At 45.6% G+C, this 25,516-nt stretch overlaps 2 protein-coding genes across 4 annotated transcripts in view; both read left to right on the top strand.

Annotated features, from left to right (window-relative positions):
• Window positions 1-281: 281 nt before the first annotated feature.
• On the top strand, window positions 282-11,317 carry crk (v-crk avian sarcoma virus CT10 oncogene homolog). Of its 2 annotated transcripts, XM_080779362.1 has the most exons (5): window positions 282-1,123; window positions 3,819-3,834; window positions 4,048-4,277; window positions 8,431-8,855; window positions 10,831-11,317. In XM_080779362.1, the coding sequence occupies exons 1-5, from the start codon at window positions 904-906 to the stop codon at window positions 10,966-10,968; spliced, it is 1,029 nt and encodes a 342-aa protein (XP_080635488.1). In that variant the 5' UTR covers window positions 282-903; the 3' UTR covers window positions 10,969-11,317. The 2 variants fall into 2 exon arrangements, with proteins under 2 accessions (XP_080635488.1, XP_080635487.1); XM_080779361.1 differs by lacking the exon at window positions 3,819-3,834 and having other exon boundaries at window positions 4,032-4,277.
• An 8,796-nt stretch (window positions 11,318-20,113) lies between these two features.
• The window catches only part of LOC308327182 (14-3-3 protein epsilon-like), a gene marked incomplete at its 3' end in the record, with an annotated part of 25,265 nt that continues 19,862 nt past the window's right edge, over window positions 20,114-25,516 (top strand). For both annotated transcript variants that reach the window (XM_080780399.1, XM_080780400.1), the window contains exon 1: window positions 20,114-20,524. In XM_080780399.1, coding sequence (XP_080636525.1) covers window positions 20,461-20,524 — 64 coding nt within the window. In that variant the 5' untranslated portion in view covers window positions 20,114-20,460. The remainder of the gene's footprint in view (window positions 20,525-25,516) is intronic.

Here is a 25,516-nt window from a genome sequence, read left to right as displayed (position 1 = left end):
ATTAAAGAGACTTTAGTTGTTACGGTACAATACTTTAAAACAGTTGTCTCTGATGTATATAATATACCATACAGAGGAGAAATGTGCACGCTTCATCATGTTGCACACATGCCTAAAATAGCTCTTATTTGTAAAAATAAAAATAAATCACTGCTACCGTCACTGATTTTGGGGGCTCGTTTTCCTTGTTTCTGCGCTTGTTTCTGCGAGAACATGGCAACCCCGGCCAGCCCTCCCTTCTCCCAGAATTCCGCCATTTCAGCTCCCGTTGCTTCCAGAGGAAGAACATCTGCACTTCTTTACACACAACTACAACTAAACGCCTTTTTATACATTCCGTTCATCACCGACGGCTCCGTTTAGCCTCGTCACTTTATCGGTGTTTGTTTAAGTCAACAATGCCGCGGAGGAGGTGTGTGTTTTATTTTCGTAACAGCAGCGGCGGCGGCGCTAAGTGAAAAGTTTTACACTTGAATTAGTTTGGTGGTGTTTTTTTTTTTTTTTTTGGTTTTGTTGCTGCATGAGTTTCAACTCCACCGCCGGCTAGCCAGTTAGCAGCTACCTAGCTAGCAGGAGAGGAGAGGCCTAAGCAGCGCGAGCGCCAAGCCCCGGGCTGGAGTAGGTTCAGCTCCCCGGGTTTAGAGTAGCGGGACACGGGGAGAGGAGAGAGCCGAGGTAGGCCTCGAAGCCCCGGACTGGAGTAGCTTCAGCTCCCCGGCTTTAGAGTAGCGGGACACGGGGAGAGGAGAGAGCCGAGGTAGGCCTCGAAGCCCCGGGCTGGAGTAGCTTCAGCTCCCCGGGTTCAGCAGCAGCTATCGGGAGGAGGAGGAGGCCTAGCAGCGCGAGCGGCGGAGCAGCCTCGGGCTGGAGTAGTCTCGACTCCCCCGGGCTTTAGCAGCAGGCATGGCGGGGAACTTCGACGCCGAGGACCGCGCCGGCTGGTTCTGGGGTAGGCTGAGCCGCCAGGAGGCCGTGTCGCTGCTGCAGGGCCAGCGGCACGGGGTGTTCCTGGTGCGGGACTCTATCACCAGCCCCGGGGACTACGTTCTGTCCGTGTCCGAGAACAGCAAGGTGTCCCATTATATCATCAACAGTATCAGCAACCACAGGACGTCTGGGGGAGGTAATACTACTGTTTGTACTGTCTAAAACATTATATAATGAACAGCAAGGTGTCTCAACATTATATCTAACCACAGGACGTAACACTACTACTAATACTACTGTTTCTGCTGTCTAAACCAGGGACCCCCCATGCATGAGAGAAGACCCTCAGTTTGACATGCATTAGTCTACGGACCCCCCATTTTGAAAAGATATACCAGGGACCCCCCATGCATGAGAAGACCCTCAGTTTGACATGCATTAGTCTATGGACCCCCCATTTAATGGCATTTCTATCCCCAATTTATATTGTAAAACGGCTGTTAATTTATCTCTGAGAGTGTAGAAATGGAACAGTATGTCTATTCTCTCCTAACCATAGAGGAGGTAAAATGTACTCTTTATACTGGTTAAAACATTGTATTATAACACATTCATTTCACACTCCCAAGAGTTAAAGATCTGCTGTGTAAGGGTCCATTTGGTTACCTACTGTCCATCATTCAGCTGCATGGGACCACCTGGACCACTGGTTTAAGTCATTCTATTATGAACAGTAACCCTCTCTACTTTATACAAATATTAATGTTTGGTTTAATTTATAACTGTAATAGTGTATGAATGAATGGATGCATGGATCAGAGATGTTGGGTCCATTTGGTTCCATGTGTTACACTCTCAGAGTCACAGACCCGTAAGGGTCCATTTGGTTCCATGTGTTACACTCTCAGAGTCACAGACCCGTAAGGGTCCATTTGGTTCCATGTGTTACACTCTCAGAGTCACAGACCCGTAAGGGTCCATTTGGTTCCATGTGTTACACTCTCAGAGTCACAGACCCGTAAGGGTCCATTTGGTTCCATGTGTTACACTCTCAGAGTCACAGACCCGTAAGGGTCCATTTGGTTCCATGTGTTACACTCTCAGAGTCACAGACCCGTAAGGGTCCATTTGGTTCCATGTGTTACACTCTCAGAGTCACAGACCCGTAAGGGTCCATTTGGTTCCATGTGTTACACTCTCAGAGTCACAGACCCGTAAGGGTCCATTTGGTTCCATGTGTTACACTCTCAGAGTCACAGACCCGTAAGGGTCCATTTGGTTCCATGTGTTACACTCTCAGAGTCACAGACCCGTAAGGGTCCATTTGGTTCCATGTGTTACACTCTCAGAGTCACAGACCCGTAAGGGTCCATTTGGTTCCATGTGTTACACTCTCAGAGTCACAGACCCGTAAGGGTCCATTTGGTTCCATGTGTTACACTCTCAGAGTCACAGACCCGTAAGGGTCCATTTGGTTCCATGTGTTACACTCTCAGAGTCACAGACCCGTAAGGGTCCATTAAGGGTCCAAACAGCCAGTAAACTAGTCCAGAGAAAGTCTATCTGAGGAAAACAGCCTGTAAACTAGTCCAGAGACAGCCTGAAAACAGCCAGTAAACTAGTCCAGAGAAAGTCTATCTGAGGAAAACAGCCTGTAAACTAGTCCAGAGACAGCCTGAGTCCTGAGGAAAACAGCCAGTAAGGCGTATGTCTTGTTTTGACAATGAAAGGAACATTTACGTCGTATCTAGACGAGCAAATGGGCTAACTAACCAATCGCATGAATTCAGTTGTCATCTATTCTTACATGGTGAAAAGATGAGCTGTTTTTTTACTGGTTCAAAGATAACATGACATAAGTTGACAAATTAATTCAAGAAGACGTTTAATCATTTTGTATTGGATGATGTAGGACGACAAGAGCGCCCCTCACTTCACACGGGTGTGATTTTTATTAAATTAATCTCTGGTATCGAAGCGGCACTTACTGAATGGCTGAATGAATGAATTATGTTATGTATGCATGAATGAATTATGTTATGTATGCATGAATTAATTACGGTATGTATGAATGAATGAATCATGGTATTATGAATGAGTGAATGCTGCTATTGGACAACATGCTGTCACAGCTGGACTGCGTAGTGACTACCCAGAATGGTGTCTGTGGAATGTATGGCACGCACACACGCACACACACACACAGACACACACACACGCACACACACACGCACACACCGTGATTCTTTATGGCAGACGGTTACACAACTCCTTGGTTGTGTGTGTTTTGTTTTAAATAATGCTGCTGGTGGCTTTAGAGCGTTTGTCAGTGCTTCCGCCTCCTTCACAGTTTCTAGAATACACAAAAGCAAAAGGTTAAAATGCAAACAAGACGTTTCTGCTGAAGGAATCTCTGTCTGTCAATGAAACGACAGCCATCGGCTGTCATTGACAACAAAAAGCAGGAGACAACACTATTTGTTTTGTTTTTCTTCTTATAAATTATTTGATCGGACAAAACATTGTGTTCATTGTCACGATTTGTCACGATCCGAGTTGGCTTTGTCCGCGGCGTAACCGTCTTTAAATAAATACTTTAAGAAAAGCCTATGGGGAGAAATGCATTGGGATCCTGGGCCACTCGTCGTTCTGAAAGGGGGAGGGACTGCGACGCTCTATAGATCCAGGAGTTCTCGAAGGTCGTTATGAATTCATTAACATTATAATGAACACTACATTTTAATTTATTTTCCTTCAGGAATGTGCAGGAATTCGAGACGCTCCCCGCCCCTCCCCCCTGGAGTTCTTTAAGATCATTAACTTAACAACATTATAATTAATTGTATGTTAATTTGTAATAATTAATGTTATACTCTGTGTTCCCTCCTCAGGTCTGCCTCCTCCCAGGTTCCGTATCGGGGACCAGGAGTTCTATAAGATCATTATAATTAACATTAATAACGTATAAACCCTGTGTTCCCTCCTCAGGTCTGCCTCCCCCCAGGTTCCGTATCGGGGACCAGGAGTTCTATAAGATCATTAACTAATAACTGCATTATAATTAACATTATTAACGTTGTATAAACCCTGTGTTCCCTCCTCAGGTCTGCCTCCCCCCAGGTTCCGTATCGGGGACCAGGAGTTCGAGGCGCTGCCGTCCCTCCTAGAGTTCTATAAGATCCACTACCTGGACACCACCACCCTCATCGAGCCCGTCTCCAAGGCCAAGAACGCCGGCTTCGTGTCGGGCGCGGCCGCCGTGGCGCCGCAGCCGGGGGACGAGGCGGAGTTCGTGCGCGCGCTCTTCGACTTCCCCGGAAACGACGAGGAGGACCTGCCGTTCCGCAAGGGTCAGTGAGCTCGTTGGGAAGGGGGGGGACTAATAGTAAGGGCATTTTATCAGGTATTTGACCGATCTGGGAACTAAATCGTGTGCAAAACGAATGCTTGGAATAGATTCTGAATCATCTTGGTAACGATTTAGTTCCCAGATTTTCATAGATTTCTCTTACTATAATAATAATATTAATAATAAAACTTTATTTGTATAGCACCTGAAATGCAGCTCAAAGTGCTTTACAGAGCAATGGAGGGGAAAAAAAGAAGAAAAGCAAGGCATAAACATTTAAAAAACAAGCAGTAATGCAATACAGTGAGGACATGAATAACAAAGGATAAAAGATCAATTAAAAGCAAGGGTGTAGAAGTGGTTCTTGAGCTGTGCTTTAAAAAATGTCTACAGAGGCTGCCTGTCGAAGGTACAGTGGGAGTTTGTTAAACTACAGAGGCTGCCTGTCGAAGGTACAGTGGGAGTTTGTTAAACTACAGAGGCTTCCTGTCGAAGGTACAGTGGGAGTTTGTTAAACTACAGAGGCTGCCTGTCGAAGGCACTGTGGGAGTTTGTTCCACGCCATCGGCCCGTAGAAGCAAAACGCTTCTCTCTCTGACTAGTCAGAGTGAGTCTCAGTGAGAGACATGCTGTGAGCTTGTGGATCTGGCTTTTTAGTTACTTTAACACCTAAGTAACCTGAGTTAAAAACATTCACTTTGAAAGAATGCTTAATGTAAATCGCTCTGGACTAAGAGTGTCTGCTAAATGCCTAAATTGCAAAGAATATATATTCAAAGATTTGCGCCACATTTTTACAATTTTCAGAAGAAATCTAGAGTTGCAAATTGCAGCTATAGGTCCATGTGTGGTCCAGCCCTACATTCTAATTTCTTAATACTTCCTAAGGATAATATGAGCATCAAAGCAATTTTTTGATACTTTTATTTATTTAGTATTTAAATAGCCGATCTACTAGCTCACAACGTGTTGCGGAGGCGACACGTTGTGAGCTTGCAGATCAGCTATTTGTTTAACGTACGACACGAAGCATACGTCAGGCTTCCCTCTTGTTTTTAGCCGAGGCGACGTACACACAGTCAACACAGAGTCAGACAGTCAGACACACATGGCTCCTCGGTGCAAAATAAACAGTGTACACTACCCGACTTTACGGTAATAAGGGACAGTACGGTATGTCGGGACACGCTGTTGTCATGTTGATGAGCTTCATGTTGTGCAGCAGCAGTGTCAGTACTACGCAATGCTTTGCACTCCTCCCAACTCGCTGGCCGGTGCCTAGGCTGTGAGAGACGGCATCGCACACGAGCAACCACGCTGCTCCAGCACCCGGAAAACAAACACAAGCACAGCGGCCAATGGGAAGAGTGCAAAGCATCCAAAGCGTGCCCTTTTTACAACTTCTGCTTTTTAGCTCGCTCCACATCTGAAACGGAGAAGCCGAACCATTTGCGTCAGGTTTTCTCAGTAGTAAACTTAGTCCTATCCTCCTGTCAACCGCCCTCCTCCCAGCAGTGGGCATCCTCTGTGTCCTGGAGAGGCCAGAGGAACAGTGGTGTGTGTATATATATGTGTGTGTGTGTGTGTGTATATATATATATATTCAGGGCTGCACATGAGCGGTGCGCCAGTGCGCATGCGCCGTCAAAATTCATAATGCGCTGTCAATCAAGCGCCGGGAAGCGCTTCTGCGTACCAACAGCTGGGGCCGCACAGAATCATCATCATGGACAGAATACTAGTAGATTCTGTGGCGAGAGCATTTCCCACCGACTGCCACTCAAAGTAGCTATACTACTGGCCAATCACAGCACGTCTTGCACAAGTGCACTGGCCATTGTGGCCAATCACAGCGCGTCCTTAGTCAAACGAGGGAGGATCCACTCTATGGGGAGGATTCCATGCTGCTCACTGCTGGTTTTCCGGGTGCTGGAGCAAGTTGCTCGTGTGCGATGCCGTCTCTCACGGACCGGCACTGCTGCACAACACAGTGCCTTCGGAAAGGATTCACACCCCTTCACTTTTACCACATTTTGTTTTGTTACAGCCTCATTTCAAAATGGATTAAATTCGTTTTTTTCCTCATCAATCTACACACAATACCCCATAATGATGAAGTGAAAAAAGTTTTTTCAAATATTTTGTTAATTTATAAAAAAATAAGAAACTGGAAAAACACATGTACAGTAGTATTCACACTCTTGACTTAGTACTACGTTGAGGCACCTTTGGCAGCAATTATTAATACTTTTTGGGAATGATCCTACAAGCTTGGCACACTTGAATTTGGGGTATTTTCCCCCTTCTTCTCTGCAGATCCTCTCAAAGTATCTAAATATTGCTTTGATGCTCATATTATCCTTAGGAAGTATTAAGAAGTTTGTATTAGAATATGCATATAGGGCTGGACCACACATGGACCTATAGCTGCAATTTGCAACTCTAGATTTCTTTGTATAATGGGATGAATCTAGAGTTGCAATACTCTCCATTGACTCCCCAGTCCCCGCATTTTAGGAGCACCAAGTAACTCCTCCAGGTGCTCCTCTGAGTACTAGACCAAGTAACTCCTCCAGGTGCTCCTCTGAGTACTAGACCAAGTAACTCCTCCAGGTGCTCCTCTGAGTACTAGACCAAGTAACTCCTCCAGGTGCTCCTCTGAGTACTAGACCAAGTAACTCCTCCAGGTGCTCCTCTGAGTACTAGACCAAGTAACTCCTCCAGGTGCTCCTCTTGAGTACTAGACCAAGTAACTCCTCCAGGTGCTCCTCTGAGTACTAGACCAAGTAACTCCTCCAGATGCTCCTCTGAGTACTAGACCAAGTAACTCCTCCAGGTGCTCCTCTGAGTACTAGACCAAGTAACTCCTCCAGGTGCTCCTCTTGAGTACTAGACCAAGTAACTCCTCCAGGTGCTCCTCTGAGGACTAGACCAATTAACTCCTCCAGGTGCTCCTCTGAGTACTAGACCAAGTAACTCCTCCAGATGCTCCTCTGAGTACTAGACCAAGTAACTCCTCCAGGTGCTCCTCTGAGTACTAGACCAAGTAACTCCTCCAGGTGCTCCTCTGAGTACTAGACCAAGTAACTCCTCCAGGTGCTCCTCTGAGTACTAGACCAAGTAACTCCTCCAGGTGCTCCTCTGAGTACTAGACCAATTAACTCCTCCAGGTGCTCCTCTGAGTACTAGACCAAGTAACTCCTCCAGGTGCTCCTCTGAGTACTAGACCAAGTAACTCCTCCAGGTGCTCCTCTGAGTACTAGACCAAGTAACTCCTCCAGGTGCTCCTCTGAGTACTAGACCAAGTAACTCCTCCAGGTGCTCCTCTGAGTACTAGACCAAGTAACTCCTCCAGGTGCTCCTCTGAGTACTAGACCAAGTAACTCCTCCAGGTGCTCCTCTGAGTACTAGACCAAGTAACTCCTCCAGGTGCTCCTCTGAGTACTAGACCAAGTAACTCCTCCAGGTGCTCCTCTGAGTACTAGACCAAGTAACTCCTCCAGGTGCTCCTCTGAGTACTAGACCAAGTAACTCCTCCAGGTGCTCCTCTGAGTACTAGACCAAGTAACTCCTCCAGGTGCTCCTCTGAGTACTAGACCAAGTAACTCCTCCAGGTGCTCCTCTGAGTACTAGACCAAGTAACTCCTCCAGGTGCTCCTCTGAGTACTAGACCAAGTAACTCCTCCAGGTGCTCCTCTGAGTACTAGACCAAGTAACTCCTCCAGGTGCTCCTCTTGAGTACTAGACCAAGTAACTCCTCCAGGTGCTAGACTAAAAAAGTTGTGTGCAGCCCTGGTTATGTGTATATAATATTTATATATATTATATATTATATTTTTTCTAGGAGACGTGTCCTGGAGAAGCCAGAGGAGCAGTGGTGTATATATTTATGTGTATATATATTATATTTATATATATATGTAACGTGTGTATATATATTTTTTCTAGGAGACATCCTCCGCGTCCTGGAGAGGCCAGAGGAACTGTGGTGTATATATTTATGTGTATATATATTATATTTATGTAACGTGTGTATATATATTTTTTCTAGGAGACATCCTCCGCGTCCTGGAGAAGCCAGAGGAGCAGTGGTGTATATGTATATATATTATATTTATATATATATGTAACGTGTGTATATATATTTTTTCTAGGAGACATCCTCCGTGTCCTGGAGAAGCCAGAGGAGCAGTGGTGGAACGCAGCCAATCAGGAGGGCCGCGCGGGCATGATCCCCGTGCCCTATGTGGAGAAGTACCGTCCGGGCTCGCCCACCTCGGGGGGCGGCGGCGGGGGGCTCTCGGGGCCTCCCGGGACCCCCGGTGGGGGTCCGGGGGGCGCCACGGGGCCGCCCCTCCTCGGCCCCTCCTCCTCCTCCTCCTCCAACCAGGACGGGGGGGCGGGGGGCCCGGCCGTCGGTACCCCGGGCGCGGGGGGCCCTCTGGGAGACCCGGGGCAGTACGCCCAGCCCGTGGTGGCCAACACGCAGCTGCCCAACCTGACCAACGGCCCGGTCTACGCCCGCGCCATCCAGAAGAGAGTCCCCAACGCCTACGACAAGACCGCCCTGGCACTGGAGGTAACGTTATTATTACTACGATAAGACCGCCCTGGCACTGGAGGTAACGATATTATTACTACGACAAGACCGCCCTGGCACTGGAGGTAACGTTATTATTACTACGATAAGACCGCCCTGGCACTGTCTGGAGGTAACGTTATTATTATTGTAGAAACATGAAGGTTTAACCCTGTGAGAACCTCTCTAGGTCGTCCTCAGACGAGCCCTCCATCGTCGTTTCCAGTCATCTCGGTTCTCCATACATCCGGCCAGTTCGTTGGTACTTTGCACTCCTGCATCGCTCTTGAGTATATCCACGTATGTTAGCACGGGGCGTCCTCGTGATCGATGGCCGTGTGTTGGTTCCCAGAGCACCAGTTTGCTGGCTGGCAGTTCTTGATGTCTTTGGCAGTGTCCTGCTAGTCTCATTCTCCTGGCTGCTATTTTCTGGCTCACCCTCGGTAATCCCTCATACAGAGTCATGTTAGTGACATGTACAGTCTTGCTGATGTTAAGTACTGCACGCAGCATTCTGGTGTAGCACCCGTCAAGGGACTTCTCCAGGGTTGGCTTCAGGGTCCAGCATTCACTGCCGTATAGGAGAACAGACTCCACTGTTGCGTAGAAGAAGCTGAGTTTGATTTGTCGGGGGAGATTGGAGTTCCAAACACTGTTCATGCCATTCAGGGACCTCCATGCAAGTGCCTTCCTCACTTTCCACTGATATAGAAACATGAGGTTTTAACCCTGTGAGAACCACTGATATAGAAACATGAGGTTTTAACCCTGTGAGAACCACTGACACAGAAACATGAGGTTTTAACCCTGTGAAAACCACTGATATAGAAACATGAGGGTTTTTTTTCTTCAGAAAACAGTCAGGGTTTAGAAGACATTTGTAGAATGTGGTGTCTGGTCTAAATGGGCTACGGTAAAACACTATTTCCTTCTCAGAAGCACAATGTTGTGTGGCTTGAATGGCTCACTGTGTGTGTGTGTGTGTGTGTGTGTGTGTGTGTGTGTGTGCGCGCAACGCCCAGCGCACTATTTGTTTAGTGGTAGTTTTACAATGGCCTGTTGAAGACAGACAGACAGGCCTGTTGAAGACAGACAGGCCTGTTGAAGACAGACAGACAGGCCTGTTGAAGACAGACAGACGGAAGCATTCATTAGCTCTGTGAATGGACTCCAATACACTGTCTGCTTATCAACCACTGCCTGTCTCACTGCTACCTGTCTCACTGAAACTAGACTTATCAACCAGATAAGAAAGCTAACTTTCTCTCTCTCTCTCTCTCTCTCTCTCTCTCTCTCTGTCTCTCTCTCTCTCTCTCTCTCTCTCTCTCTCTCTCTCTCTCTCTCTGTCTCTCTCTCCATCTCTCTCTCTGTCTCTCTCTCTCTCTCTGTCTCTCTCTCTCTCTCTCTCTGTCTCTCTCTCCATCTCTCTCTCTCTCTCTGTCTCTCTCTCTGTCTCTCTCTCTCTATGTCTCTCTCTCTCTCTCTGTCTCTCTCTGTCTCTCTCTCTCTCTCTCTGTCTCTCTCTGTCTCTCTCTCTGTCTCTCTCTCTCTCTCTCTCTCTCTCTCTCTCTCTCTCTCTCTCTCTCTCTCTCTCTCTCTCTCTCTCTCTCTCTGTCTCTCTCTCCATCTCTGTCTCTCTGTCTCTCTCTGTCTCTGTCTCCATCTCTCTCTCTCTCTCTCTCTCTCTCTCTCTCTCTCTGTCTCTCTCTCCATCTCTCTGTCTCTGTCTCTCTCTCCATCTCTCTCCATCTCTGTCTCTCTCTCCATCTCTGTCTCTCTCTCCATCTCTCCATCTCTGTCTCTCTCTCCATCTCTCCATCTCTGTCTCTCTCTCCATCTCTGTCTCTCTCTCCATCTCTCCATCTCTGTCTCTCTCTCCATCTCTCTGTCTCTGTCTCTCTCTCCATCTCTCTCTCTCTCCATCTCTCTCTCTCTCTCTCTCTCTCTCTCTCTCCCCCCCCCCCCCCCCCTCCAGGTGGGCGACATGGTGAAGGTCACAAAGATCAACGTGAACGGCCAATGGGAGGGAGAGTGCAAAGGTCGCCGGGGTCACTTCCCCTTCACGCACGTCCGCCTGTTGGAGCAGCACGGGGCCGAGACAGACGAGAGCTGAGGGCGCCCCCTGGTGGCCGGGAGGACTACACACACACACACAACATGTACGCTCTCACACACACACTACACACACACACACACGAGAAAAGCACAGGAGAGAGAGAGAGAACATGGACGATATTGGCCGAGCGCGTGGAGTCGCCATCACTCAGATCTGAGCTTTGATCCGTTTCATTTTTCCCGACGAACGTTAACTGTTTTTTGACATGTACCCCCCCGAGACCCCCAACACTAAACCACGACCCCTCCCCCCCCCCGAGACCCCCAACACTAAACCACGACCACTCCCCCCCCCGAGACCCCCAACACTAAACCACGACCCCTCCCCCCCGAGACCCCCAACACTAAACCACGACCCCTCCCCCCCAACACTAAACCTAGTATAACCATTTTCTTTATTGTTTTGTTGATTGTTGTTGCTGCATTGGAAGGATTTGGGTGTGGTTGGGGGGGGGGGGCGCGCGCACACACACACACACACACCCTCCCTCACAGGAAGTGAGGTCACAGACGGTGACCCTCGGGAGGAGAACAGGGAGGGACTTCTGTTTCTCTTCCTGGTCAGCTGACCTGTTTGTTGTGACATCATCAGACTGGTCAGGTGACCTCTTTGTTGTGACATCATCAGACTGGTCAGGTGACCTCTTTGTTGTGACATCATCAGACTTCAACCAGGAAGCGCCAAACACTCACCCACGCCACGGGCAGAGCAGGGGGGGGGGAAATCAGCCAATCAGCGACATCTAACAGAAATATGGGGAGGGGCTTTGGGAGGGGCGGGGCTTTAGTAAGGATTGATGGACGGTCGGTCCAACCCCTGTTATGTCTGTCAGAAGGTGCTGAGGGCTGATTTCACCCTCCATGTGCACATCAAAGGGACCTAGCCCCTCCCCCCCACTACCCTCCCATCGTCCTATCAGGATGTCCGTGTTCACAGAAAGAGGAGGGGCTTCACACGCCTCGCACCGCGGAGTCGAGCGTTGTCGGAACCCGACGGCCGTTTGAAACCGTTTCCTGAACTGTTTGTTTTATTTTTTATCACAGAGCTGGTTATTGAACATAATGTATTGTCTTTAATAGTCTGTAGTTGCTGAACATTAGTTAGGTTCAAAATGTGTCACCTGGAGCCATAACTACTGTGGCTTTAACTAGGGATGTCCCCATACACTTTTTTCGCTTCTGATCCCATCGCGATGCCTCCATTTCTGTGTTAGCCGATACAGAGTACCGATACCAGTGTCGTGATCTCATCTTGTGTTTATAGCTATATCTCGTGTTGTGTTTATAGCAGACTCCTCACTCAAACGTGCTCTTGCAGATTGGGCAACGCCAAAGCAAACTCCACATGTCCCAACATTTTATTTACCTGCCATAGTGTCAACCCCTTCCTTACCCCTGTGTGGGATCGCTGGTTAGACTGGCATAGTGTCAACCCCTTCCTTACCCCTGTGTGGGATCGCTGGTTAGACTGGCATAGTGTCAACCCCCTTTACCCCTGTGTGGGATCACTGGTTAGACTGGCATAGTGTCAACCCCCTTACCCCTGTGTGGGATCGCTGGTTAGACTGGCATATTGTCAACCCCCTTACCCCTGTGTGGGATCGCTGGTTAGACTGGCATAGTGTCAACCCCCTTACCCCTGTGTGGGATCGCTGGTTAGACTGGCATAGTGTCAACCCCCTTACCCCTGTGTGGGATCACTGGTCAGACTGGCATAGTGTCGACCCCTTACCCCTGTGTGGGATCACTGGTTAGACTGGCATATTCACAGATACCGATATGACCAAATAAGGGCCGATCCGATACTTTTCCAATACCGATACAGTGTCGGGACATCTCTGCTTTAAACAGACAACATCAAAGTGCTTAAAGACTTCAAAACCTCTTAAAGTCTCTCTGTTGTAGCAAAAACACAAGAGTAACTCAAATGAAGTGGACAGACAGCTGCACCATCCTGGATCACATCTAGACATGAGATCTCATTACTAATAGAGCGCCGAAGTCCTGACGTCACTCGCTCATCCCCTGGTTCATGATCTCATTACTAATAGAGCGCGAAGTCCTGACGTCACTCGCTCATCCGCCGGTTCATGATCTCATTACTAATAGACCACCGAAGTCCTGACGTCACTCGCTCATCCCCTGGTTCTGTGGAGAACAACATGGGCTCATCTTAAAATGGTCTCATATGAAAGCTGTCTCTGCGTTATTGTCAGGGAGGCGTCTCTGTATTGTTTATGACAGTCAGTCACTCATATATGAGTGACTGAAAAACTAATTCAGTAGCAGTAACAATTAGCGTTTTCTCTTGTCAGTTGATTCTTCATGTCCATAATTATGATATCCGGGATGATTTGTTTATTTTTCAAACAGTTCTTATATCAGGCGATCTAAGATCCCCCTGTGGGGATTATATTACAAATAAAAAGTACATGAACCCTGGAGCCTCTAGTGAACTTAGCGCCCTCTAGAGAGATATTGACGTCAGACTTCGGTGCTCTGTAGCAGTTTTATTTCTCGGGACCATCGTAACTCCAGAGTGTAACAAATGGAACCAAATGGACCAGAGAGTCTTTGCTGTAGAACTCCATGTTAGAAAGAGTCTTTGCTGTAGAACTCCATGTTAGAAAGCTGACGAGGACAAAACGATAGACCATGTTTCTGTGAACACGGCCATCTTGTATGTCTGGTTGGCGTGTGTGGTCACGCACACACGCACGGAGGCGTGTGTGGGGTCACGCACACACGCACGGAGGCGTGTGTGGGGTCACGCACACACGCACGTACACGGAGCATTCTCACTACACTGCAAAACCAAGTCCCTTTTTCTACTACAAGTGGTAAATATTATAATAGAATTGTCTATATATATAATATACCATTACATGCTAAATATGGTAAACATTTTGTCTCTTTTTTTAAAATCATTTAAGATTGTGTTTTTTCCTTATTTTCCAAAGTGTTGTGTTGCTGAGGACTCTGGGTAATTACATGTGAAAAAAAAACACTAATCGTCATCCTCGTTATGTTGATGAAATGACTGGTTTAACCCTTTGGACGCTAGACCAGATGCTACTAAATGACTTCTAAATCCTGACAGTTTTCAGAGAAAACCTCATGTTTCTATATCAGTGGTTCTCACAGGGTTAAAACCTCATGTTTCTATATCAGTGGTTCTCACAGGGTTAAAACCTCATGTTTCTATATCAGTGGTTCTCACAGGGTTAAAACCTCATGTTTCTATATCAGTGGTTCTCACAGGGTTAAACCCTCATGTTTCCATATCAGTGGTTCTCAATATTTCATGTCAAGTACCCTAAAGATGATCTGTATTTGGCCCCCGACCCCCATCTGATTTTTTTTTTCCAAAACAATATGTTGTTAGCATTCTGTGCTTGTAGATCTGCTATTTTTCAACAGTTAAAGCTACGCTTAAAACACCAAAAGGGGTTCCCGTCCTGAAGACCTGAGGGGTATATAGGAGGGGCTAGAAAACTGTTTGCCATTTCTATGAATACCTCCTACTTGTGTTGAGGCCAGATGTCTAAATGCTTGAGTTGACTTGGGATTCCAAATTCCTTGACTTTTCCAGATTTCCTCCTGTACTCTGCTATTGGTCTAGATTTCCTCTTGTACTCTACTGGTCTAGATTTCCTCCTGTACTCTGTCTGCTACTGGTCTAGATTTTCGTCCCACATCAAACGTTAAACACCCGTTGAACAATGAATGTTACGTCATGATGATGTACGATGATAAGAGCGCCCCTCACTTCACCCGGGTGTGATTTTTTTCTAAATATGGCCCGATGGGTTTGGGCTTGCTGATTGGCTGACTATGCTCCCTGGGCGGTCCCTGGAGCCCACTGGTCCCTGAGGGGTCCCTGGAGCCCTCTGAGAACCACTGGTCCCTGAGGGGTCCCTGGAGCCCTCTCTGAGAACCACTGGTCCCTGAGGGGTCCCTGGAGCCCTCTCTGAGAACCACTGGTCCCTGAGGGGTCCCTGGAGCCCTCTCTGAGAACCACTGGTCCCTGGGGGGGGGGGGGGGGTCCCTGGACCCCACTGGTCCCTGGGGGTCCCTGTACCCCACTGGTCCCTGGGGGGTCCATAGGGAGAGCCCTCCCTCCCTGCACATAGACTGATAACATTACATTAACATAAATAATATTAATAAGTTTAACTTCAGTAAAGATGCCTTTCTTTAAGTGGTTGTTTTATTTTATTTTATAATATAAAACCTGAGATGTTTCCAGTGTCAGTTATTAGAACCACAGTGACCAATTAAAACACTTGTAATTAGAACCACAGTGACCAATTCATTAAAACCAGTTACCAATTAAAACACTTGTAATTAGAACCACAGTGACCAATTAAAAACCATGTCACTAAAACCACATTGACCAATTAAAAACCGTGTAATTAAAACCAGTGACCAATTAAAAACCATGTAATTAAAACCACAGTGACCAATTAAAACCATGGGCATATAATGTATGTATTTTGTTGTCGGGCAGATACCTCGTATTGACCCCCCCCCCACCCGCCTTCCAGGTAAATCAATGCCTTAATACTTTGGTCATAATAGAATTATGACATTATTTTAGACATTCCCTCCCATGTCCCCTCCTAGCCCCTCCCATGTCCCCTCCTAGCCCCTCCCATGTCCCCTCCTATCCCCTTCCCATGTCCCCTCCTAGCCCCTCCCATGTCCCCTCCTAGCCCCTCCCATGTCCCCCCCATCCCCTCCTACGTTCAGCTTTGGGGGTTTCGTGTGAACGCAAACATTGAAGACAAAAGGTGAGAGCCCCAAAAACGCAAATTGTTGATTGGCCAGAATGAGATGATGTAATGAGATGGTAATGAGATGATGTACCGTATGAAGAAAAATCACATGGGTGTGATTTTTCTTATTATTTGGCGTCAAACTGTTGTTCCAAAAAATAAACACGCAATGTCTGACGGTCGTAAACGATACAGAGAGACTTCCCTGACAATAGAGGTCCCCACAAACACACCGAGCGCGATTTTCAGATTTTTAGCTGTGTTTCTCCATCGGTTTTCCGAAAAACGCGGCCAGTGTGCAACAGCCTTAAGGCCGAGACGGTTTGTTTACTTTTTGGACCACAATTCTTATATGAGACGATTCTAAGATGAGCCCATGTTATTCTCCATTGAACCAGGGGATGAGCGAGTGACGTCAGGACTTTAGAACCAGGGGATGAGCGAGTGACGTCATGACTTTAGAACCAGGGGATGAGCGAGTGACGTCATGACTTTAGAACCAGGGGATGAGCGAGTGACGTCATGGACTTTAGAACCAGGGGATGAGCGAGTGACGTCATGGACTTCTGTACAGTATCACACAAAAGTTGCAAAAATAGCCGATCTACTTGTGAGCTTGTAGATCGGCTATTTATTTTCTTTTTCTTAAGTGGATATATATATAATAAAGTAAACCCGTTAACACTAATTGCCAACGACTATAGGAGCTAATTACACAATGTTCTCCTCTTCACGTCGTCATGTATTCGGACCACTTATTTAATTTGATGGGTCTCCTTGTTTCAAATGTTTTTCTTTTTTTTTTTTTTACAAAGGTTGTATCAACTGTTTTTTTCTTTTGTCTTCTCCCACATAATGAAACGTTCACCAGTAAAGTTTGACTTTGCAGATGATGTTGTTTCTCTCACCACATTTTGTCCTCCTGATGGTCTGGAAACGCAGCAGAGAACTTCATCAATGTGTTCCATTCATAAACTATACACTGTGAAATCTATGGTGTTAAAAATAATACTTTGAGTAATAGTTAGAACTTAAAATTAGGGTAACGTGTGTCGGGGACTAGACGTCTCTCTCTCGCGCGAGCGTGTGTGTGTGTGTGTGTGTGTGTGTGTGTGTGTGTGTGTGTGTGTGTGCGCACAGCGCAGACAGCATGTGGAGGCACAGCGCAGACAGCAGCACAATATGAATCAAACACTCCATGTTTACGCACAGATGGACTGAATATTCTGTACACTACAGTATTTTTTTATAAGGAATAATTGATAATGTACTGTACTCGTCCTCATATTTCACTCAGTTTGCAGAATTACAGTACATTTCAAGCACAACTCAATACAAAGACTGTTAACTGTGAGTGGACGACCCCAATAAAGCATTACACTTGTTTACAAAAGGGTCCACCTTGTTCAAATCATCAAAACATTTAGAGACGTACAAATAGACACTTCTATATAGTCAATAAACAGAACAGGAATTCATCATAAAGGAGGTAAAAAGGGAAAGGAAAACCTTTACAGTGAGGGAGAAAGGGGGCGGGGTGGCCCCACTACTCTACCTAGCTGTAAATAACAAACATAATTCATGTTGGTGATTATAAACATGTAGGTATTATCATATTAATGTATCATCATTGTTAAGTTCGCTCCGTATATCCACGGGCATAATAGCATGCTGATGCCATTACGAAACATGGGCTACATGGAAGAAATGTGTTTAATAAAACAAAATTAACTGCTAGAATGTCCTAAGTTAACTTAATTAAGCAGTCACCGTCTCTGTCTCATGTTATTCTTTCTTAATTGATTGATTGATTGAAATATTTATTAACAGTTTGCAGAATTACAGTACATTTCAAGCACAAACTCAATACAAAGACTGTTAACTGTGAGTGGACGACCCCAATTAAGCATTACACTTGTTTACAAGAGGGTCCACCTTGTTCAATTCATCAAAACATTTAGAGACGTACAAATAGACACTTCTATATAGTCAAAGAACAGAACAGGAATTCATCACAAAGGAGGTAAAAAGGGAACAGAAACATAGACAGTGAGGGGGGAAAGGGGTGGGTGGATTCAGATTTTAAGGGGGCCAGTTTCGAATTGCAGCCGTCCATATAGGTTTTGAAGGTAGCTCTAATTTTATATAGAGATCGGCAATCAAATACATCTGTATACAAGATAATTTCAGATTTCAGAGAGGGAGGGAAATACTAAATTAACTGTTAACTACATAAACCCATTCTGACCTGGCACCCATTTTGGTGTTAGCATCATGTTATGCTTTAGCTATTGAAAAATAGCAGATCTACAAGCTCATATCGCGCCACCGAGTGGCGCGATACGAGCTTGTAGGTCTGCTATTTTTGAAAAATCGAAGAACGACTGACATTTTTCTAGAATCTGATCTCAGGTCAGAATGGATTAATCAGACCAGTGTGTGTCCAGTGGAAACCTCGCATGAATCTGATCTCAGGTCAGAATGGGTTAAAACAGGTAAAGGGGCGAGTCGTTTGATATTCGCCCTCCATTTAGAAGCCACACATTCTACAAGTTCTCAGTTCTCACCCCAGAGTCACGGATGTAAGAGTCTCCTCGAGTGGGTGGAAGTACCATAGCTAATACTTCCTTAATATTAACGAAGTCCACGCCCACAACGCCAGAGGGAGTTCAACGAACCATGTGCAACCCAGATTCGGCACAAATAAGGGACTAAATTATTTTCGCTCCTATGCTATGCCACCAAAATGTGGAATCCCTTGACTCCTTCAAAACCGCTCTCAAAGAGCACCTATGGACGGCTGCAATTCGAAACTGGCCCCCGTCAAATCTGAATCCCACCCTCCCCACACCTTTTCCCCCCTCACTGTATATGTTTATTTTCCCTTTTTACCTCCTTTATGATTAATTCCTGTTCTGTTCTTTGACTATATAGAAGTGTCTATTTGTACGTCTCTGTTTTGATGAATTGAACAAGGTGGACCCTCTTGTAAACAAGTGTAATGCTTTATTGGTTCGTCCACTCACAGTTAACAGTCTTTGTATTGAGTTGTGCTTGAAATGTATACTGTAATTCTGCAAACTGTTAATAAATATTTCAATCAAAAAAAGCTTCACTGTTGTTATATAATGATATGATTTAGTACTTTATTGTCAGTTCGCACTGACATTTGTCTTGCGGCCCAGCGGCCTTGTATGCAAACACATACACATTGACATAACACAGAAACAGAAATTAAAATACAGTTACATACATAGAGACATAAGGGAATTGATTGATATGTACAGTTTGCAGAATTACAGTACATTTCAAGCACAGATATCAATATAGTAAAACTAAAATGGGAAGAAGTATTGCCGTAACCAGGAAATGTTCTAGCTACATAACACTAAACACTAGGAAAGCAGTAATTCAAGCTCTAGTTATCACATCTTGAGTATTGCCCAGTCATTTGGTCATTGGCTATAAAAACAGACATACATAAATTACAAATAGCTCAAAACAAAGCTGCCAGATTATCTCTCCAGTGTTCCAACAGGACACACATTGCAGAAATGCACAGAAATCTATCATGGCTTACTGTTGAGAATAGATTACATTCACGTATTCTTACGTTTTTCAGAAATGTATTAATGGACAAAAAAACCACAGTATTTCTTTGAAAGGGTAGCACATGCAAGAGACGAACATAACCAAAACATTTAGAGACGTACAAATAGACACTTCTAGAGAACAGAGCAATGTCCACAGCTCAGTCTAGTCCTACATGCCAAAAACCAGATTAAGCCTCAGAGGACTGATGGACAAAAGACTCTTCAGTCTGACCTTATTGTATGCTGGAACACCAGATCTCCTTCCATATATATATATATATATATATATATATATATATATATATATATATATATATATATATAGTGGGTGGTAGAAATACTGTGTCTTATTCTTTACTATTGTTACATAAAAACACATTTGAATCACATCGGTGGACATTTATTGTCTCAGTAGAGTTATAATGTAACCAGGGGTGCAATACACCTCCCGACCGATAGAACGTAGGGCGAGAAAAATGGCCACCGGTCTGATTAAAAAGCTTTTTATTGAATAATACCCAAGATAAATGTACTTCTACCCACTCGAGAAGAACCCTAACATCCGCGGCCATGGATTGAGACCTTTTATGTCTGAAACGTGACCATTTGTGTGGATGTGTGGGGCTGTGAGCGGCGTGAGTGCACAATAACAGGCTGTAGTTTCGCCATGACCGTCCCGGCCCGTCCATCCACCCATCCATGGCTGGAGGGAGGGAGTGTTTTTTCCCGGATGGAGTTCCTCCGCTCCGCCATCTTTGTTCCCCCCACCACCACCACCCCCACCAAACAAACTGCTACCGGGTGGAGAGAGAGAGAGAGCTTTAATGGTTGGTGCTCTGTAGCTAAACCTAAAAATCTACCTGCCCTAAACCTAAACCCTGCCCTAACTAAACCCTGCTGTTAGCTCCACCACCGCCCGCCGCACCGCACCGCACCGCGCCGCGCCTCTGCGTCTCCCTACGCCCGCACTCCACAGCCTCTCTCCCCGCTATCAGCCCCGGCCCGGAGCCCCCTCCTCCACCCCACCACCACCGCCCCGGGAAGAGAGCCTGAGCCGCAGACAGACACCCAGAGCCCCGCAGACAGACAGACAAGACAGACCCACCACCACCACCATCCATGGCGGACCGAGAGCACTCCGTGTACCAGGCCAAGCTGGCCGAGCAGGCGGAGAGATACGACGGTAAGACCCTCCACGGTCCACCCACCCGCCCACCCACACACACACCCCGGTCCTCTCCTCCTCTCCTCCCCACTGCCCTGGTCCTCTGTCCCCGCAGTGGCGGCACCATGCACCACCGGCCCGGCCGGGGGCCCCCGCGGTCCTCTCCTCCCCGCTCCTCTGGTCCCCTGTCCCCGCAGCAGCCGGAGAGATAGAACGGTAAATAGACGGTCACCCCGGGTGGTCTGCTGCGGGGACAGAGGACCAGGACAGCACGTACGGCCCTCGATCCTTCTCCCCGCTGGCCTGGTCCTGAGTTCCCGCAGCAGCAGCAGCAGCACCACCGGCCCCGGGCCTCCCCTGCTCTCCTCCCCGCTGCCCTGGTTCTATGTCCCGGCTAGAGGAGCCACCATGCAGCGGCCCCGGGCCTCCCCTCCTCTCCTCACCGCTGCCCTGGTTCTCTGTCCCGGCTAGACAAACCACCATGCAGCGGCCCCGGGCATCTCTTCCCCTCCTCTCCTTCCCCGCTGCCCTGGTTCTCTGTCCCGGCTAGAGGAGCCACCATGCAGCGGCCCCGGGTCGGGGGGGAAACGGGGTTTCTTTCGAGTTAAAATGGCGGAGAAGAAGGATTGATTATTTTTTGTGTGTGTGTGAAATATAAATAATAAGTAATGAATGTATGAGTGAATGATTTGAGCAGCACTTTCACTTATTGCGACTAAATATGATCTGTCTCTTTGATTCTAAATGTTGAATCTGCCTCAGTTTGAACAGAAATGAAGGTAGTTTTAACTCAGTTATTGAAATTAGTTGTGGTTAGTTATTGATTTGGGGTGAATTGTGTCGGTACGATGATGGTGTATAAAATTAATTAATGTACATCATGATTGTACATAAGAGGGAGGAGCTCAGACCGACATGTGATGATGTTTCTCACTTTGTCACTATTTATGGTGTAATTATTATTACTTGTGTAATTCATGTGTCAGCTTAACGTTGCTTCTAGCTGAGCTGGCACACACGCACACACACAGGCACCGACTCGAGCTGTGCGTTGTTGTATCCGTGGTGCGAGCAGCCTTCCTCGGCCACGCTGCTGTCCACATTGTCGGCCCAGTGTTGTTAGCTTGTTAGCTTAGCTTAGCTCCTCCATGTAGCATCACACTGGGGTTGTGTATGCGGTACGTTAGCTTAGGTTAGCTTCTCCATGTAGCATCACACTGGGGTTGTGTATGCGGTACGTTAGCTTAGGTTAGCTTCTCCATGTAGCATCACACTGGGGTTGTGTATGCGGTACGTTAGCTTAGCTCCTCCATGAAGCATCACACTGGGGTGTTGTGTATGCGGCGCTAGCTTGGCTGGTTGGTTGGTAGGCGGGGTCGTTGTGTAGTGTTACAGTTTTTGTTGTCTAAGAATACATTTATGACTACTAAAATATTTTGATATTTAGTCAGCTTCAAAGACTAGCTGCAAGACCAAAGTAGGAATACAACTAAATGGTGTGTTATTCAAAAGACTTGCTGTCAAAATTAGCTCTGCTTCTGTACTGCTTCTCAAAGTGGGCTCCAGGGACCCCCCCCCCCCAACCTTCTGTACTGCTTCTCAAAGTGGGGTCCAGGGACCCCCAAGCTTCTGTACTGAGGGGGTTTGTAGCCTATTAATGCAATGGTTCTCAGGCTGGGAGTCTGGGACCCCCCCCCCCCAAATAAATAAATAAATACAATAATCACATTTTAACTGGGTGTGGACCCCCCAAAATAATCACATTTTAACTGGGTGGGGACCCCCCAAAATAATCACATTTGAACTGGGTGGGGACCACCCCAAAATATTTTGAACTGGGGACCCCCCAAACATTTAGTTTGACTTGTTTCAAGTCTTTCCAGTGAAAGCGATCACTGTTGTGAGCTTGTTGTAGATTTGCTATTTTCTAAAAGAAAAATCACCACTTTCTTAGGGCCGATTCATGCTCCTATTTTAGAGCCGAATAAACGGCGGTAAAATAGGAGTATGAATCTTACAGTACGTTTTAACAGCAGGAGACCTTAGAGACCAACGGCGAGCGTCGCTTGAATTTCATTGGCTATCGCCCACTACGTCGCCCAAAAGATGAATTATTTGTATATTTTCGACCGACGTTCCTCCGCCCACTTTTCGACCATCGCCTGCTATCGCCAGTAGAACCTGTAGGGTCCCTATCGCCAGTAGAACCTGTAGGGTCCCATTGAGTAGAACCTGTAGGGTCCCTATCGCCAGTAGAACCTGTAGGGTCCCTGCTATCGCCAGTAGAACCTGTAGGGTCCCATTGAGTAGAACCTGTAGGGTCCCTGCTATCGCCAGTAGAACCTGTAGGGTCCCATTGAGTAGAACCTGTAGGGTCCCTGCTATCGCCAGTAGAACCTGTAGGGTCCCATTGAGTAGAACCTGTAGGGTCCCTGCTATCGCCAGTAGAACCTGTAGGGTCCCATTGACCACCGCCTGCTATCGCCAGTAGAACCTGTAGGGTCCCATTGACCTGCTATCGCCAGTAGAACCTGTAGGGTCCCATCCAGTAGAACCTGTAGGGTCCCATTGACAAATAATGCACTTCCGGAAAATTCGCCCTATACACCAGGATGTGTTACTGCGTTTCAAAGCGATCCTGGTGCGTATTGTCAGAAAGTATGCTTCGTTTTGGGCAGGTGTGTGAAGGGCAGGCTCATTTGAATTATGGTGCGCACTGCGCACCACACAAATTAATTGTAATTCACCCCAAAAACTCATGGGGGTCTCGGTTCGATTCCAACTGCACCAGAATTCACAATTCACTTGAATGTAGCTGTGAAAGCTATCGCACCAAATAGCGATGTTGGTTGGTCAAAGACGTGATTGATTGATTGATTGGTTGGTTGGTTGGTTGAAATTTGTATTTCACAGTATGTAGAATGGGTATATTTCACAGTGTGTAGAATGGGTACATTTCATTGTATTTCACAGTGTGTAGAATGGGTACATTTCATTGTATTTCACAGTGTGTAGAAGGGGTACATTTCATTATATTTCACAGTATGTAGAATGGGTATATTTCATTATATTTCACAGTGTGTAGAAGGGATACATTTCATTATATTTCACAGTATGTAGAATGGGTACATTTCATTATATTTCACAGTATGTAGAATGGGTACATTTCATTGTATTTCACAGTATGTAGAATGGGTACATTTCATTGTATTTCACAGTATGTAGAATGGGTACATTTCATTGTATTTCACAGTATGTAGAATGGGTACATTTCATTATATTTCACAGTATGTAGAATGGGTACATTTCATTGTATTTCACAGTATGTAGAATGGGTACATTTCATTGTATTTCACAGTATGTAGAATGGGTACATTTCATTATATTTCACAGTGTGTAGAAGGGGTACATTTCATTATATTTCACAGTATGCAGAATGGGTACATTTCATTATATTTCACAGTATGTAGAATGGGTACATTTCATTGTATTTCACAGTATGTAGAATGGGTACATTTCATTATATTTCACAGTATGTAGAATGGGTACATTTCATTGTATTTCACAGTATGCAGAATGGGTACATTTCATTATATTTCACAGTGTGTAGAATGGATACATTTCATTGTATTTCACAGTATGCAGAATGGGTACATTTCATTATATTTCACAGTGTGTAGAAGGGGTACATTTCATTATATTTCACAGTATGTAGAATGGGTACATTTCATTGTATTTCACAGTATGTAGAATGGGTACATTTCATTGTATTTCACAGTATGTAGACTGGGTACATTTCATTGTATTTCACAGTATGTAGAATGGGTACATTTCATTATATTTCACAGTATGTAGAATGGGTACATTTAATTATATTTCACAGTATGCAGAAGGGGTACATTTCATTATATTTCACAGTATGTAGAATGGATACATTTCATTGTATTTCACAGTATGCAGAAGGGGTACATTTCATTATATTTCACAGTATGCAGAAGGGGTACATTTCATTATATTTCACAGTATGTAGAATGGGTACATTTCATTGTATTTCACAGTATGTAGAATGGGTACATTTCATTGTATTTCACAGTATGTAGAATGGGTACATTTCATTGTATTTCACAGTATGTAGAATGGGTACATTTCATTGTATTTCACAGTATGTAGAATTGGTACATTTCATTGTATTTCACAGTATGTAGAATGGGTACATTTCATTATATTTCACAGTATGTAGAAGGGGTACATTTCATTATATTTCACAGTATGTAGAATGGGTATATATTCAGCTATAGATTTATAGGGCGCTAGGCCCTCCTATATTCAGCTATAGTGTAGATTTATAGGGCGCTAGGCCCTCCTATATTCAGCTATAGATTTATAGGGCGCTAGGCCCTCCTATATTCAGCTATAGAGCGTTGCAGTCCCGCGCCCTACCAGGGCCCAGGAAACAATTCCCCGTTAACTTTCCTCATAGACATTTCAAAAAGTATTTATTTAAAGACCCTTTAAGCCTCGTACAAAGCCAACTGGAGTTGTGACAAATCATGACAACGGCGCTCCTCACTTCACATGGGTGTGATTATTATTACTTGCGCAAGCAGAGTGTGCAAGTACTAGTTTGGCCCAGGACGATATTCGATGCGTACGCACCGTCCGATCATATGACGTAATGACTACTTGTGCCTGATACGGCAGTGGTGCCAGATTACATACATTACCTTTAATCCTCCCGACACTAAAACATATCGTCATTACGTCACCATCGAAAACCAATTACACTCTGGCATTGGGTCCTTTAATCCACATCTTTATTACGTCATAGAGAGCTAGTTATACCCTGACGTCATATGCTGGGACGAATCAATTTACAAATTACATATACACCGAGGCATTTAGTATTAATATCACTATCACTAATAGATTAAGTAAATTTAAACAATTGACAATTTAAATTAAATCATTATAATGTATACATGATAACATATTTTATTTTAGTTTATATAC

Source organism: Protomyctophum bolini, assembly GCF_963924005.1.
Source record: "Protomyctophum bolini genome assembly, chromosome: 13".
Lineage (NCBI taxonomy): Eukaryota > Metazoa > Chordata > Actinopteri > Myctophiformes > Myctophidae > Protomyctophum > Protomyctophum bolini.
Note: the sequence above shows the minus strand (reverse complement) of the source record. Positions and strands in the feature narration are given on the sequence as shown.